Here is a 17,204-nt window from a genome sequence, read left to right on the forward strand (position 1 = left end):
AGACTGATGGCCTCTAACATCTCCCCTAAGGAAATCTAGGCCTGTGCAAGAATTTGGGCCGTCCATCAGTTTTCTTCTAGGGCACTTGGATCTCAGATTGTCCCTTTCCTGGGATCTCAGTGGAAATGACTTGTAGTCTCTTCTGCTGTTTCTACAGTGGATTGTATCCTGTCCCCGTGGACATCGTGGAGTGACTGCAGCCGTTCCTGTGGACTCGGGGGAATGTTCCGGCGCAGAGATGTGATCAGGGAACGTCTGCCTGGAGGACATTGTGCTGGAGCCCAATTTGACAGTAAAAGCTGCTTTGTAAAGGCTTGTCCAGGTAAAAAGAATAAAAATTCACAGATGAGATAGAGGTGTAAGCACAAGGGGGGCCTAAATCATAGGGGCTTCACCATTAGTGATATCTATCTGCCCTTTGGCCTGCAGCTACCCTTGTAGTGGCTCAGGAGCCATGTGTAGCTTGTGACCCCATGCTGGTGTTTTTGTCCTAAAAGTAGTAGTTTTGACAACCGTCGTGGAATGTTTGTTCTCCCTAGTGAACGGAGCCTGGTCCCACTGGGGAGAGTGGTCTCCGTGTGACGCCATATGCCAAGGAGGAACCAAGTCTAGAAGAAGGCAGTGTGAAGACCCCCCACCTAAAAATGGAGGTCTCCCATGTACTGGAGAATCTGTGCAGACCAAGTCATGTAATCTGCAACCCTGTGGAGAATCGGAAGGTACGGAGACGTTCAGGGAATAGTGGGCTGGCCCGACCTGTGATGTGACCATGTGGTCATCTAGTGACCTCTTCCTGCTTTATGTTGACAGATTGTGGACCTGAGATGATTTATGTTCGCTCTGGAGACTGTAAATCCTACCAGATGGAGCCGTGTCCCCTGATCTGCCGTGGCCTTAACGCAGAGATCCTGTGTACCAGTGACTGCATGGAAGGTAGGTGGCCACCACTATTACAGGCCTGGGCTGATGTCTGGCAAGGGTAGCTTTGCAATCCTTAATGACTCCAGTCCTCCCATTCTTCTGGACATGATGCCCCATGTTATTGCACAGGTTGTCGCTGTCCCCGGGGCTTGTACCTCCAGGACGGTCGCTGTGTGAACATCAGTCAGTGCCGCTGTAGTGTGGAGACCCCAGAGCAGACGTCCAGCCATGATGACTGCAGTGTGTGGTGAGGACCCACGAGGGCAGATATTAAACTAGTTAACCCTTCCTCTTGTCGATAACTCATGTGATATAGTCTCTAATGTCTGTCTCTTTCGCTAGTGAGTGTCGTGATGGGAAGATGACATGTGACAGCTCAGCTTGTGGCGTGGACTGCGGGTGTCTGCTTGGTCTCAGTGGACCCCGTGTGACCAGACATGTGGGAGCGGAGTACAGGAAAGATTCAGGTACACAGCGGGCGCCTTACATTTTGTATCATGGGGGTCTTGTTTCCAATGTCATAGTGGGAGCAGCATGTGACACACTTGTCTCATTCCTCCAGGTCTCCATCCAACCCACCCAGCACCAATGGCGGTGCCCCCTGCGAAGGAGACATCCGGGAAGTACGAGAGTGCTACACGCCCTGCTACAATGGTGAGAAATCCTGCACAATGGTATTATAAAGGATCCACCGGAGGCCGAGCTCTACCTGGTGCCTCGGCTCTTCCCATATCTACATATTACACTGACAGGAGCCCCAGAAAGAGGGGACAGGGCTACCAGGGGCATTTGGCTATGTCACTAATGACTTAGTCTGTGTGTGGATGAGTTGAGCGGGGCGGGGTCACTGGATGGGCCCCACCCTGTCTCATTTCACATTCTGCTGATCTCCTTCCCCACCAGATACAGACTTGATGTGGAGTGAGTGGACCGCCTGGACCTCGTGCTCCAGGACCTGCTTCTATGATGTGGAAAGTACAGGACTACGGAGAAGGTTCCGGCACTGTAACCACTCAGAGTCGCTCTGTGTGGGAGAGTCCATGCAGGAGGAGACATGTGACACCCCCCCCTGCCCTGGTCAGTATATGTGGTATAGGGCAGGTCACCTACATTGCACTCAGTATATACCCACATGATGACCCTCTTCTTATCTCACAGTGGTCGGGGGCTGGTCACCCTGGGAGCTCCTGGACGGAATGTACAGCCACCTGTGATTCTGGAGTCCAAACAAGGAACCGCTCATGTTCTAAGCCTGTTCCCCTTCACGGGGGCCCTGAGTGCAAGGGGCCCCACATGCAGACGAGGGAATGTAACACCCAGCCCTGCAGAGGTAAGTAGCTCCCCCCTGCTTCCTATGTTGAGGGGGGGTCTTAAAAAGGGAGAGCTGCAGTTAGCACAGTCCTAATTTGCTGTCATAGCAGTCGGGAGGAAACAGGGGGCTGTGTTGGCTGCTAAAAAGGGGGTTAAACCCGCGGGCCAGACACCCAGCCCACAGATGGTGAATCGGCAGGAGCAATGATCCAAGCTCACGGCTCCGGTTACATCCAAGATGGCAGATATAATCATCCATAAAATGGAGACACGTGCACAGGTTACCTTGAAGGCCCAAGCCCAAAGCTGCCTGCACTGGTGATAAAGTAGTGTATAGACATGGCCCCGGATGGTGCAGTGTCCCCTCATATCTTGCCTGGACCCTTCTATCTAGAGAGGCTCTGCTGGCTTCTCTATAGCATATGTAGAGTAGGTCCTACTACCAACTCTATATTCTCTCTGGTGTAGGTCCTCCTGTCTTCTCTATAGTCTCTGGTGTAGGTCCTACTACCAACTCTATATTCTCTCTGGTGTAGGTCCTCCTGTCTTCTCTATAGCCTCTCTTGTGCAGGTGCTCCTGTCTTCTCTATAGTCTCTGGTGTAGGTCCTCCCTGTCTTCTCTATAGTCTCTGGTGTAGGTCCTCCTACCTTCTCTATAGTCTCTGGTGTAGGTCCCTCCTGTCTTCTCTATAGTCTCTGGTGTAGGTCCTCCTGTCTTCTCTATAGTCTCTGTGTAGGTCCTCCTGTCTTCTCTATAGTCTCTGGTGTAGGTCCTCCTGTCCTCTCTATAGCATATGTAGTGTAGGTCCTACTATAAACTCTATATTCTCTCTGGTGTAGGTCCTCCTACCTTCTCTATAGTCTCTGGTGTAGGTCCTCCTGTCTTCTCTATAGTCTCTGGTGTAGGTCCTCCTGTCTTCTCTATAGTCTCTGGTGTAGGTCCTCCTGTCTTCTCTGTAGTCTCTGGTGTAGGTCCTCCTGTCTTCTCTATAGTCTCTGGTGTAGGTCCTACTATCAACTCTATATTCTCTGGTGTAGGTCCTACTATCAACTCTATATTCTCTCTGGTGTAGGTCCTCCTGTCTTCTCTGTAGTCTCTGGTGTAGGTCCTCCTGTCTTCTCTATAGTCTCTGGTGTAGGTCCTACTATCAACTCTATATTCTCTCTGGTGTAGGTCCTCCTGTCTTCTCTATAGTCTCTGGTGTAGGTCCTCCTGTCTTCTCTATAGTCTCTGGTGTAGGTCCTCCTACCTTCTCTATAGTCTCTGGTTAGGTCCTCCTACCTTCTCTATAGTCTCTGGTGTAGGTCCTCCTGTCTTCTCTGTAGTCTCTGGTGTAGGTCCTCCTGTCTTCTCTATAGTCTCTGGTGTAGGTCCTACTATCAACTCTATATTCTCTCTGGTGTAGGTCCTCCCTGTCTTCTCTATAGTCTCTGGTGTTGGTCCTCCTGTCTTCTCTATAGTCTCTGGTGTTGGTCCTCCTGTCTTCTCTATAGTCTCTCTAATGTAGGTTCTTCTTTCTTCTCTATAGTCTCTGGTGTAGGTCCTCCTGTCTTCTCTGTAGTCTCTGGTGTAGGTCCTCTGTCTTCTCTATAGTCTCTGGTGTAGGTCCTACTATCAACTCTATATTCTCTCTGGTGTAGGTCCTCCTGTCCTCTCTATAGCATATGTAGTGTAGGTCCTACTATCAACTCTATATTCTCTCTGGTGTAGGTCCTCCTACCTTCTCTATAGTCTCTGGTGTAGGTCCTCCTGTCTTCTCTATAGTCTCTGGTGTAGGTCCTCCTACCTTCTCATAGTCTCTGGTGTAGGTCCTCCTACCTTCTCTATAGTCTCTGGTGTAGGTCCTCCTGTCTTCTCTATAGTCTCTGGTGTAGGTCCTCCTGTCTTCTCTATAGTCTCTGGTGTAGGTCCTCCTGTCTTCTCTGTAGTCTCTGGTGTAGGTCCTCCTGTCTTCTCTATAGTCTCTGGTGTAGGTCCTACTATCAACTCTATATTCCTCTGGTGTAGGTCCTCCTGTCCTCTCTATAGCATATGTAGTGTAGGTCCTACTATCAACTCTATATTCTCTCTGGTGTAGGTCCTCCTACCTTCTCTATAGTCTCTGGTGTAGGTCCTCCTGTCTTCTCTATAGTCTCTGTGTAGGTCCTCCTACCTTCTCTATAGTCTCTGGTGTAGGTCCTCCTGTCTTCTCTATAGTCTCTGGTGTAGGTCCTCCTGTCTTCTCTATAGTCTCTGGTGTAGGTCCTCCTGTCTTCTCTGTAGTCTCTGGTGTAGGTCCCTCCTGTCTTCTCTATAGTCTCTGGTGTAGGTCCTACTATCAACTCTATATTCTCTCTGGTGTAGTCCTCCTGTCTTCTCTATAGTCTCTGGTGTAGGTCCTCCTGTCTTCTCTATAGTCTCTGGAGTAGGTCCTCCTACCTTCTCTATAGTCTCTGGTGTAGGTCCTCCTGTCTTCTCTATAGTCTCTGGTGTAGGTCCTCCTGTCTTCTCTATAGTCTCTGGTGTTGGTCCTCCTGTCTTCTCTATAGTCTCTGGTGTAGGTCCTTCTGTCTTCTCTATAGTGTCTCTGGTGTAGGTCCTCCTGTCTTCTCTATAGTCTCTCTTGTGCAGGTGCTCCTGTCTTCTCTATAGTCTCTCATGTGCAGGTGCTCCTGTCTTCTCTATAGTCTCTGGTGTTGGTCCTCCTGTCTTCTCTATAGTCTCTGGTGTTGGTCCTCCTGTCTTCTCTATAGTCTCTCTAATGTAGGTTCTTCTTTCTTCTCTATAGTCTCTGGTGTAGGTCCTCCTGTCTTCTCTGTAGTCTCTGGTGTAGGTCCTCCTGTCTTCTCTATAGTCTCTGGTGTAGGTCCTACTATCAACTCTATATTCTCTCTGGTGTAGGTCCTCCTGTCTTCTCTATAGTCTCTGGTGTAGGTCCTCCTGTCTTCTCTATAGTCTCTGGAGTAGGTCCTCCTACCTTCTCTATAGTCTCTGGTGTAGGTCCTCCTGTCTTCTCTATAGTCTCTGGTGTAGGTCCTCCTGTCTTCTCTATAGTCTCTGGTGTTGGTCCTCCTGTCTTCTCTATAGTCTCTGGTGTAGGTGCTCCTGTCTTCTCTATAGTCTCTGGTGTTGGTCCTCCTGTCTTCTCTATAGTCTCTGGTGTAGGTCCTTCTGTCTTCTCTATAGTGTCTCTGGTGTAGGTCCTCCTGTCTTCTCTATAGTCTCTCTTGTGCAGGTGCTCCTGTCTTCTCTATAGTCTCTCTTGTGCAGGTGCTCCTGTCTTCTCTATAGTCTCTGGTGTAGGTCCTCCTGTCTTCTCTATAGTCTATGGTGTAGGTCCTCCTGTCTTCTCTATAGTCTCTGGTGTAGGTGCTCCTGTCTTCTCTATAGTCTCTGGTGTTGGTCCTCCTGTCTTCTCTATAGTCTCTGGTGTAGGTCCTCCTGTCTTCTCTATAGTGTCTGGTGTTGGTCCTTCTGTCTTCTCTATAGTCTCTGGTGTAGGTGCTCCTGTCTTCTCTATAGTCTCTGGTGTAGGTGCTCCTGTCTTCTCTATAGTCTCTGGTGTAGGTCCTCCTGTCTTCTCTATAGTCTCTGGTGTAGGTCCTCCTGTCTTCTCTATAGTCTCTCTGGTGTAGGTCCTCCTACCTTCTCTATAGTCTCTGGTGTAGGTCCTCCTACCTTCTCTATAGTCTCTGGTGTAGGTCCTCCTGTCTTCTCTATAGTCTCTGGTGTAGGTCCTCCTGTCTTCTCTATAGTCTCTGGTGTAGGTCCTCGTGTCTTCTCTATAGTCTCTGGTGTAGGTCCTCCTGTCTTCTCTATAGTCTCTCTGGTGTAGGTCCTCCTGTCTTCTCTATAGTCTCTCTGGTGTAGGTCCTCCTGTCTTCTCTATAGTCTCTCTGGTGTAGGTCCTCCTGTCTTCTCTATAGTCTCTCTGGTGTAGGTCCTCCTGTCTTCTCTATAGTCTCTGGTGTAGGTCCTCCTGTCTTCTCTATAGTCTCTGGTGTAGGTCCTCCTGTCTTCTCTATAGTCTCTGGTGTAGGTCCTCCTGTCTTCTCTATAGTCTCTGGTGTAGGTCCTCCTGTCTTCTCTATAGTCTCTGGTGTAGATCCTCCTGTCTTCTCTATAGTTTCTGGTGTAGGTCCTCCTGTCTTCTCTATAGTCTCTGGTGTAGGTCCTCCTGTCTTCTCTATAGTCTCTGGTGTAGGTCCTCCTGTCTTCTCTATAGTCTCTTGTGTTGGTCCTCCTGTCTTCTCTATAGTCTCTGGTGTAGGTCCTCCAGTCTCCTCTATAGTCTCTGTTGTTGGTCCTCCTGTCTTCTCTATAGTCTCTCTTGTGCAGGTGCTCCTGTCTTCTCTATAGTCTCTGGTGTAGGTCCTCCTGTCTTCTCTATAGTCTCTGGTGTAGGTCCTCCTGTCTTCTCTATAGTCTCTCTGGTGTAGGTCCTCCTGTCTTCTCTATAGTCTCTGGTGTAGGTCCTCCTGTCTTCTCTATAGTCTCTGGTGTAGGTCCTCCTGTCTTCTCTATAGTCTCTGGTGTAGGTCCTCCTGTCTTCTCTATAGTCTCTCTGGTGTAGGTCCTCCTGTCTTCTCTATAGTCTCTGGTGTAGGTCCTCCTGTCTTCTCTATAGTCTCTGGTGTAGGTCCTCCTGTCTTCTCTATAGTCTCTGGTGTAGGTCCTCCTGTCTTCTCTTTAGTCTCTCTGGTGTATGTCCTCCTGTCTTCTCTATAGTCTCTCTGGTGTATGTCCTCCTGTCTTCTCTTTAGTCTCTCTGGTGTAGGTCCTCCTGTCTTCTCTATAGTCTCTGGTGTTGGTCCTCCTACCTTCTCTATAGTCTCTGGTGTATGTCCTCCTGTCTTCTCTATAGTCTCTGGTGTAGGTCCTCCTGTCTTCTCTATAGTCTCTGGTGTAGGTCCTCCTGTATTTTCTATAGGCTCTGGTGCACGTCCTCCTGTCTTCTATATAGTCTCTGGTGTAGGTCCTCCTGTCTTCTCTATAGTCTCTGGTATAGGTCCTCCTGTCTTCTCTATAGTCTCTGGTGTAGGTCCTCCTGTCTTCTCTATAGTCTCTGGTGTAGGTCCTCCTGTCTTCTCTATAGTCTCTGGTGTAGGTCCTCCTGTCTTCTCTATAGTCTCTGGTGTAGGTCCTCCTGTCTTCTCTATAGTCTCTGGTGTAGGTCCTCCTGTCTTCTCTAAAGTCTCTGGTGTTGGTCCTCCTGTCTTCTCTATAGTCTCTGGTGTAGGTCCTCCTGTCCTCTCTATAGCATATGTAGTGTAGGTCCTACTATCAACTCTCTATATTCTCTCTGGTGTAGGTCCTCCTGTCCTCTCTATAGTCTCTAGTGTAGGTCCTCCTGTCTTCTCTATAGTCTCTGGTGTTGGTCCTCCTGTCTTCTCTATAGTCTCTGGTGTAGGTCCTCCTGTCTTCTCTATAGTCTCTGGTGTAGGTCCTCCTGTCTTCTCTATAGTCTCTGGTGTAGGTCCTCCTGTCTTCTCTATAGTGTCTGGTGTTGGTCCTTCTGTCTTCTCTATAGTCTCTGGTGTAGGTCCTCCTGTCTTCTCTATAGTCTCTGGTGTAGGTCCTCCTGTCTTCTCTATAGTCTCTGGTGTAGGTCCTCCTGTCTTCTCTATAGTCTCTGGTGTAGGTCCTCCTGTCTTCTCTATAGTCTCTGGTGTAGGTGCTCCTGTCTTCTCTATAGTCTCTGGTGTAGGTGCTCCTGTCTTCTCTATAGTCTCTGGTGTAGGTCCTCCTGTCTTCTCTATAGTCTCTGGTGTAGGTCCTCCTGTCTTCTCTATAGTCTCTCTGGTGTAGGTCCTCCTGTCTTCTCTATAGTCTCTGGTGTAGGTCCTCCTGTCTTCTCTATAGTCTCTCTGGTGTAGGTCCTCCTGTCTTCTCTATAGTCTCTGGTGTAGGTCCTCCTGTCTTCTCTATAGTCTCTGGTGTAGGTCCTCCTGTCTTCTCTATAGTGTCTCTTTTGTAGGTCCTCCTGTCTTCTCTATAGTGTCTCTGGTGTAGGTCCTCCTGTCTTCTCTATAGTGTCTCTGGTGTAGGTCCTCCTGTCTTCTCTATAGTCTCTCTGGTGTAGGTCTTCCTGTCTTCTCTATAGTCTCTGGTGTAGGTCCTCCTGTCTTCTCTATAGTCTCTCTGGTGTAGGTCCTCCTGTCTTCTCTATAGTCTCTGGTGTAGGTCCTCCTGTCTTCTCTATAGTCTCTCTGGTGTAGGTCCTCCTGTCTTCTCTATAGTCTCTGGTGTAGGTCCTCCTGTCTTCTCTATAGTCTCTGGTGTAGGTCCTCCTGTCTTCTCTATAGTGTCTCTTTTGTAGGTCCTCCTGTCTTCTCTATAGTGTCTCTGGTGTAGGTCCTCCTGTCTTCTCTATAGTGTCTCTGGTGTAGGTCCTCCTGTCTTCTCTATAGTCTCTCTGGTGTAGGTCTTCCTGTCTTCTCTATAGTCTCTGGTGTAGGTCCTCCTGTCTTCTCTATAGTCTCTGGTGTAGGTCCTCCTGTCACTGCACATAGTACATAGGACACTGCACATAGTACACACTGCACATAGTACACAGGACACTGCACATAGTACACACTGCACATAGTACACAGGACCCTTCACTTAGTACACAGGACACTGCACATACTGCACAGGACCCCTGCACATAGTACACACCGTACATAGGACACTGCACATAGTACACAGGACACACTGCACATAGTACACAGGACACACTGCACATAGTACACAGGACACACTGCACATAGTACACAGGACACACTGCACATAGTACACAGGACACACTGCACATAGTACACAGGACACACTGCACATAGTACACAGGACACACTGCACATAGTACACAGGACACACTGCACATAGTACACACACTGCACATAGTACACACACTGCACATAGTACACACACTGCACATAGTACACACACTGAACATAGTACACACTGAACATAGTACACAGGACCCTGCACATAGTACACAGGACCCTGCACATAGTACACAGGACCCTGCACATAGTGCACAGGACACTGCACATAGTACATAGGACACTGCACATAGTACACAGGACACTGCACATTGTACACAGGACACTGCACATTGTACACAGGACACTGCACATAGTACATAGGACACTGCACATAGTACACAGGACACTGCACATAGTACACAGGACACTGCACATGGTACACAGGACACTGCACATAATACACAGGACCCTGCACATGGTACACAGGACACACTGCACATAGTACACACACTGCACATAGTACACACACTGCACATAGTACACACACTGCACATAGTACACACCCTGCACATAGTACACACTGCACATAGTACACACTGCACATAGTACACACTGCACATAGTACACACACTGCACATAGTACACACACTGCACATAGTACACACACTGCACATAGTACACACACTGCACATAGTACACACACTGCACATAGTACACACACTGCACATAGTACACACCCTGCACATAGTACACACTGCACATAGTACACAGGACACTGCACATAGTACACAGGACACTGCACATAGTACACAGGACACTGCACATAGTACACAGGACACTGCACATAGTACATAGGACACTGCACATGGTACACAGGACACTGCACATGGTACACAGGACACTGCACATGGTACACAGGACACTGCACATAGTACACACACTGCACATAGTACACAGGACACTGCACATAGTACACAGGACACTGCACATAGTACACAGGACACTGCACATAGTACACACTGCACATAGTACACAGGACACTGCACATAGTACACACCCTGCACATAGTACACAGGACACTGCACATAGTACACAGGACACTGCAAATAGTACACAGGACACTGCACATAGCACACAGGACACTGCACATAGCACACAGGACACTGCACATAGTACACACTGCACATAGTACATAGGACACTGCACATAGTACACAGGACACTGCACATGGTACACAACCTGCACATAGTACATAGGACACTGCACATAGTACACACTGCACATAGCACACAGGACACTGCACATAGCACACAGGACACTGCACATAGCACACAGGACACTGCACATAGCACACAGGACACTGCACATAGCACACAGGACACTGCACATAGCACACAGGACACTGCACATAGTACACACTGCACATAGTACATAGGACACTGCACATAGTACACAGGACACTGCACATGGTACACAACCTGCACATAGTACACAGGACACTGCACATAGTACACAGGACACTGCACATAGTACACAGGACACTGCACATGGTACACAGGACACTGCACATAGTACATAGTACACCCCCTTGCACATAGTACACACCCCCTGCACCTAGTACACAGGACACTGCACATAGTACACACCCTGCACATAGTACACAGGACACTGTACATAGTACACACCCCCTGCACATAGTACACACTGCACATAGTATACAGGACACTGCACATAGTACACAGGACCCTGCACATAGTACACAGGACACTGCACATAGTACATAGTACACATTGCACATAGTACACAGGACACTGCACATAGTACACACTGCACATAGTACATAGTACACACTGCACATAGTACACACTGCACATAGCACACAGGTCCCTGCACATAGCACACAGGTCCCTGCATATAGTACACAGGTCCCTGCACATAGTACACAGGTCCCTGCACCTAGTACACAGGACACTGCACATAGTACACACCCCCTGCACCTAGTACACAGGACACTGCACATAGTACACACCCTGCACATAGTACACAGGACACTGTACATAGTACACACCCCCTGCACATAGTACACACTGCACATAGTACACAGGACACTGCACATAGTACACAGGACCCTGCACATAGTACACAGGACCCTGCACATAGTACACAGGACCCTGCACATAGTACACAGGACACTGCACATAGTACATAGTACACATTGCACATAGTACACAGGACACTGCACATAGTACACACTGCACATAGTACATAGTACACACTGCACATAGTACATAGTACACACTGCACATAGTACACACCGCACATAGTACACAGGACACTGCACATAGCACACAGGTCCCTGCATATAGTACACAGGTCCCTGCACATAGTACACAGGTCCCTGCACATAGTACATAGTACACACTGCACATGGTACACAGGACACTGCACATAGTACACAGGCCCTGCACATAGTACATAGTACACACTGCACATAGTACACAGGACCCTGCACATAGTACACACCCTGCACATAGTACACAGGTCCCTGCACATAGTACATAGTACACACTGCACATGGTACACAGGACACTGCACATAGTACACAGGCCCTGCACATAGTACATAGTACACACTGCACATAGTACACAGGATACTGCACATAGTACACAGGACCCTGCACATAGTACACAGGACCCTGCACATAGTGCACAGGACACTGCACATAGTACCCCCCTGCACATAGTACCCCCCTGCACATAGTACACACTGCACATAGTACACACTGCACATAGTACATACCCCCTGCACATAGTACACACTGCACATAGTACACACTGAACATAGTACACATAGTACATACCCCCTGCACATAGTACACACTGCACATAGTACATACCCCCTGCACATAGTACACACTGCACATAGTACATACCCCCTGCACATAGTACACATAGTACATAGTACACACTGCACTGTTTTTGATAAATGTGAGCCTCTGTATTGTAGTTCCTTCTGGTTTCTCTAAGTCTCAGCTGTGAAACATAAATCTAGATGAATTTTCAGGGACTGAAGCCTAGAACTTTTTTATTTCCCACTTCTGAGATTTCTTTCCATTTTGTGCTCTTCCCATTGTTTTTGCCTCTCAGACTCTTGTCCGGGCTCTATGGTCTACCAGACGGCGGCGGAGTGCCGCAGAGGGGGAGGGGCCTGCCCGCGACTGTGCCTGGACCAGGCGGCACATGTGGAGTGCGCCGCCAGCTGCTACGAGGGCTGCTACTGCCCGGAGGGGCTCTTCCTACAGAATAGTAGCTGTGTCCCCCGCAGCGAGTGCGTCTGCTACCACCGGGGTGAGGTGCTGTCACCAGGGGAGGTCCGGACACTGGATGCCTGTAATAACTGGTCAGTGCCCCCGTGTAGTGTCACAATGTGGTGTATGATGTTCCCTGGACACTTATGTTCTTGTGTCTTCCTCCAGCACATGTTCCTCTGGAGAGATGGTCTGCAGCTCCGAGCCTTGTCCAGGTAACCACCCTCTTCACCTGAGAAGACCACGGACGGCCATATTCACTGTCTAGAATCCAACAAGGGCAATAGCGCCCATTACCCTGAAACACTGATGTATCCGTCCCTTTAAAACCCAATTAGCAGCACTTTTAAGCAGTCCGTTGATAAATGCGTTTTTGACAGGTTTTACCAATTATCTTATGCATGCGTTTTTTTAACAGGCCAAAAACTGGTTCACGGCCCTGGACTGTGCAAAACGTGCACCCTTTCCTTCCCACAATTTTAAAATTAGTTGCTACCATGGGGGATTTATTAATTTTGGCACAGAACTTTTTCTGCTCCATTTGAACAAAAGGTTTTGCATACACTTTTTGTAAACTTCCCCACTTTCCAAAAAGCTACAGTGTGAGGAACCATGAGTAGATGTGTAGACACATGTTATACTCCTCATATGGTGGTCTGGTTGAGTAGATGTGTAGACACATGTTATGCTCCTCATATGGTGGTCTGGTTGAGTAGATGTGTAGACACATGTTATACTCCTCATATGGTGATCTGGTTGAGTAGATGTGTAGACACATTTATACTCCTCATATGGTGGTCTGGTTGAGTAGATTTGTAGACACATGTTATACTCCTCATATGGTGGTCTGGTTGAGTAGATGTGTGGACACATTTATACTCCTCATATGGTGGTCTGGTTGAGTAGATGTGTAGACACATGTTATACTCATCATATGGTGGTCTGGTTGAGTAGATATGTAGACACATGTTATACTCCTCATATGGTGGTCTGGTTGAGTAGATGTGTAGACACATTTATACTCCTCATATGGTGGTCTGGTTGAGTAGATGTGTAGACACATGTTATGCTCCTCATATGGTGGTCTGGTTGAGTAGATGTGTAGACACATGTTATACTCCTCATATGGTGATCTGGTTGAGTAGATGTGTAGACACATTTATACTCCTCATATGGTGGTCTGGTTGAGTAGATGTGTAGACACATGTTATACTCCTCATATGGTGGTCTGGTTGAGTAGATGTGTAGACACATGTTATACTCCTCATATGGTGGTCTGGTTGAGTAGATGTGTAGACACATTTATACTCCTCATATGGTGGTCTGGTTGAGTAGATGTGTAGACACATGTTATACTTCTCATATGGTGGTCTGGTTGAGTAGATGTGTAGACACATGTTATGCTCCTCATATGGTGGTCTGGTTGAGTAGATGTGTAGACACATGTTATACTCCTCATATGGTGGTCTGGTTGAGTAGATGTGTAGACACATTTATACTCCTCATATAGTGCTCTGGTTGAGTAGATGTGTAGACACATGTTATGCTCCTCATATGGTGGTCTGGTTGAGTAGATGTGTAGACACATGTTATGCTCCTCATATGGTGGTCTGGTTGAGTAGATGTGTAGACACATGTTATACTCCTCATATGGTGGTCTGGTTGAGTAGGTGTGTAGACACATGTTATACTCCTCATATGGTGGTCTGGTTGAGTAGATGTGTAGAGACATGTTATACTCCTCATATGGTGGTCTGGTTGAGTAGATTTGTAGACACATGTTATACTCCTCATATGGTGGTCTGGTTGAGTAGATGTGTGGACACATTTATACTCCTCATATGGTGGTCTGGTTGAGTAGATGTGTAGACACATGTTATACTCATCATATGGTGGTCTGGTTGAGTAGATGTGTAGACACATGTTATGCTCCTCATATGGTGGTCTGGTTGAGTAGATGTGTAGACACATGTTATACTTCTCATATGGTGGTCTGTTGAGTAGATGTGTGGACACATTTATACTCCTCATATGGTGGTCTGGTTGAGTAGATGTGTAGACACATGTTATACTCCTCATATGGTGGTCTGGTTGAGTAGATGTGTAGACACATGTTATGCTCCTCATATGGTGGTCTGGTTGAGTAGATGTGTAGACACATTTATACTCCTCATATGGTGGTCTGGTTGAGTAGATGTGTAGACACATGTTATACTTCTCATATGGTGGTCTGGTTGAGTAGATGTGTAGACACATGTTATGCTCCTCATATGGTGGTCTGGTTGAGTAGATGTGTAGACACATGTTATACTCCTCATATGGTGGTCTGGTTGAGTAGATGTGTAGACACATTTATGCTCCTCATATGGTGGTCTGGTTGAGTAGATGTGTAGACACATGTTATACTTCTCATATGGTGGTCTGGTTGAGTAGATGTGTAGACACATGTTATGCTCCTCATATGGTGGTCTGGTTGAGTAGATGTGTAGACACATGTTATACTCCTCATATGGTGGTCTGGTTGAGTAGATGTGTAGACACATGTTATACTTCTCATATGGTGGTCTGGTTGAGTAGATGTGTAGACACATGTTATACTTCTCATATGGTGGTCTGGTTGAGTAGATGTGTAGACACATGTTATGCTCCTCATATGGTGGTCTGGTTGAGTAGATGTGTAGACACATGTTATACTCATCATATGGTGGTCTGGTTGAGTAGATGTGTGGACACATTTATACTCCTCATATGGTGGTCTGGTTGAGTAGATGTGTAGACACATTTATGCTCCTCATATGGTGGTCTGGTTGAGTAGATGTGTAGACACATGTTATACTCATATGGTGGTCTGGTTGAGTAGATGTGTAGACACATGTTATACTCATCATATGGTGGTCTGGTTGAGTAGATGTGTAGACACATTTATACTCCTCATATGGTGGTCTGGTTGAGTAGATGTGTAGACACATGTTATACTCCTCATATGGTGGTCTGGTTGAGTAGATGTGTAGACACATGTTATACTCCTCATATGGTGGTCTGGTTGAGTAGATATGTAGACACATGTTATACCCCTCATATGGTGGTCTGGTTGAGTAGATGTGTAGAGACATTTATACTCCTCATATGGTGGTCTGGTTGAGTAGATGTATGGACACATGTTATGCTCCTCATATGGTGGTCTGGTTGAGTAGATGTGTAGACACATTTATGCTCCTCATATGGTGGTCTGGTTGAGTAGATATGTAGACACATGTTATACTCATATGTGGGTCTGGTTGAGTAGATGTGTAGACACATGTTATGCTCCTCATATGGTGGTCTGGTTGAGTAGATGTGTAGACACATGTTATACTCCTCATATGGTGGTCTGGTTGAGTAGATGTGTAGACACATGTTATACTCCTCATATGGTGGTCTGGTTGAGTAGATGTGTAGACACATTTATACTCCTCATATGGTGGTCTGGTTGAGTAGATGTGTGGACACATGTTATGCTCCTCATATGGTGGTCTGGTTGAGTAGATGTGTAGACACATGTTATACTCCACATATGGTGGTCTGGTTGAGTAGATATGTAGACACATGTTATACCCCTCATATGGTGGTCTGGTTGAGTAGATGTGTAGACACATTTATACTCCTCATATGGTGGTCTGGTTGAGTAGATGTGTAGACACATTTATACTCCTCATATGGTGGTCTGGTTGAGTAGATGTGTAGACACATGTTATACTCCTCATATGGTGGTCTGGTTGAGTAGATGTGTAGACACATGTTATGCTCCTCATATGGTGGTCTGGTTGAATAGATGTGTGGACACATGTTATACTCATCATATGGTGGTCTGGTTGAGTAGATGTGTAGACACATGTTATGCTCCTCATATGGTGGTCTGGTTGAGTAGGTGTGTAGATACATGTTATACTCCTCATATGGTGGTCTGGTTGAGTAGATGTGTAGACACATGTCATACTCATCATATGGTGGTCTGGTTTAGTAGATGTGTGGACACATGTTATACTTCTCATATGGTGGTCTGGTTCAGTAGATGTGTAGACACATGTTATACTTCTCATATGGTGGTCTGGTTGAGTAGATGTGTAGACACATGTTATGCTCCTCATATGCTGGTCTGGTTGAGTAGATGTGTAGACACATGTTATACTCCTCATATGGTGGTCTGGTTGAGTAGATGTGTAGACACATGTTATGCTCCTCATATGGTGGTCTGGTTGAGTAGATGTGTAGACACATGTTATACCCCTCATATGGTGGTCTGGTTGAGTAGATGTGTAGACACATGTTATGCTCCTCATATGGTGGTCTGGTTGAGTAGATGTGTAGACACATGTTATACTCCTCATATGGTGGTCTGGTTGAGTAGATGTGTAGACACATGTTATGCTCCTCATATGGTTGTCTGGTTGAGTAGATGTGTAGACACATTTATTCTCCTCATATGGTGGTCTGGTTGAGTAGATGTGTAGACACATTTATACTCCTCATATGGTGGTCTGGTTGAGTAGATGTGTAGACACATTTATACTCCTCATATGGTGGTCTGGTTGAGTAGATGTGTAGACACATTTATACTCCTCATATGGTGGTCTGGTTGAGTAGATGTGTAGACACATTTATACTCCTCATATGGTGGTCTGGTTGAGTAGATGTGTAGACACATGTTATACTTCTCATATGGTGGTCTGTTGAGTAGATGTGTGGACACATTTATACTCCTCATATGGTGGTCTGGTTGAATAGATGTGTAGACACATTTATGCTCCTCATATGGTGGTCTGGTTGAGTAGATGTGTAGACACATGTTATACTCCTCATATGGTGGTCTGGTTGAGTAGATGTGTAGACACATTTATGCTCCTCATATGGTGGTCTGGTTGAGTAGATGTGTAGACACATGTTATACTCCTCATATGGT

The 17,204-nt window shown here is 46.8% G+C and overlaps 2 protein-coding genes and 1 long non-coding RNA gene across 3 annotated transcripts; all 3 read left to right on the top strand.

Moving 5' to 3' along the window:
• Positions 1 to 157: 157 nt before the first annotated feature.
• On the top strand, positions 158 to 1,321 carry LOC140112693 (SCO-spondin-like; the record flags this gene model as incomplete). Its single annotated transcript, XM_072132595.1, has 5 exons — positions 158 to 322; positions 540 to 719; positions 811 to 933; positions 1,051 to 1,168; positions 1,264 to 1,321. Coding segments are annotated over 5 exons (644 nt in total), but the record flags the coding sequence as incomplete, so codon positions are not given.
• On the top strand, positions 1,322 to 1,992 carry LOC140112692 (uncharacterized). The gene is made up of 3 exons (XR_011852702.1): positions 1,322 to 1,388; positions 1,484 to 1,575; positions 1,825 to 1,992. It is a non-coding gene; the product is annotated as an uncharacterized lncRNA (long non-coding RNA).
• Positions 1,993 to 2,123: 131 nt separating this feature from the next.
• On the top strand, positions 2,124 to 12,480 carry LOC140112691 (von Willebrand factor-like; the record flags this gene model as incomplete). Its single annotated transcript, XM_072132594.1, has 3 exons — positions 2,124 to 2,251; positions 12,105 to 12,357; positions 12,434 to 12,480. Coding segments are annotated over exons 1-3 (337 nt in total), but the record flags the coding sequence as incomplete, so codon positions are not given.
• Between the last annotated feature and the right edge of the window lie 4,724 nt (positions 12,481 to 17,204).

Source organism: Engystomops pustulosus, unplaced genomic scaffold (genome assembly GCF_040894005.1).
Source record: "Engystomops pustulosus unplaced genomic scaffold, aEngPut4.maternal MAT_SCAFFOLD_990, whole genome shotgun sequence".
NCBI classification, from domain to species: Eukaryota; Metazoa; Chordata; class Amphibia; order Anura; family Leptodactylidae; genus Engystomops; species Engystomops pustulosus.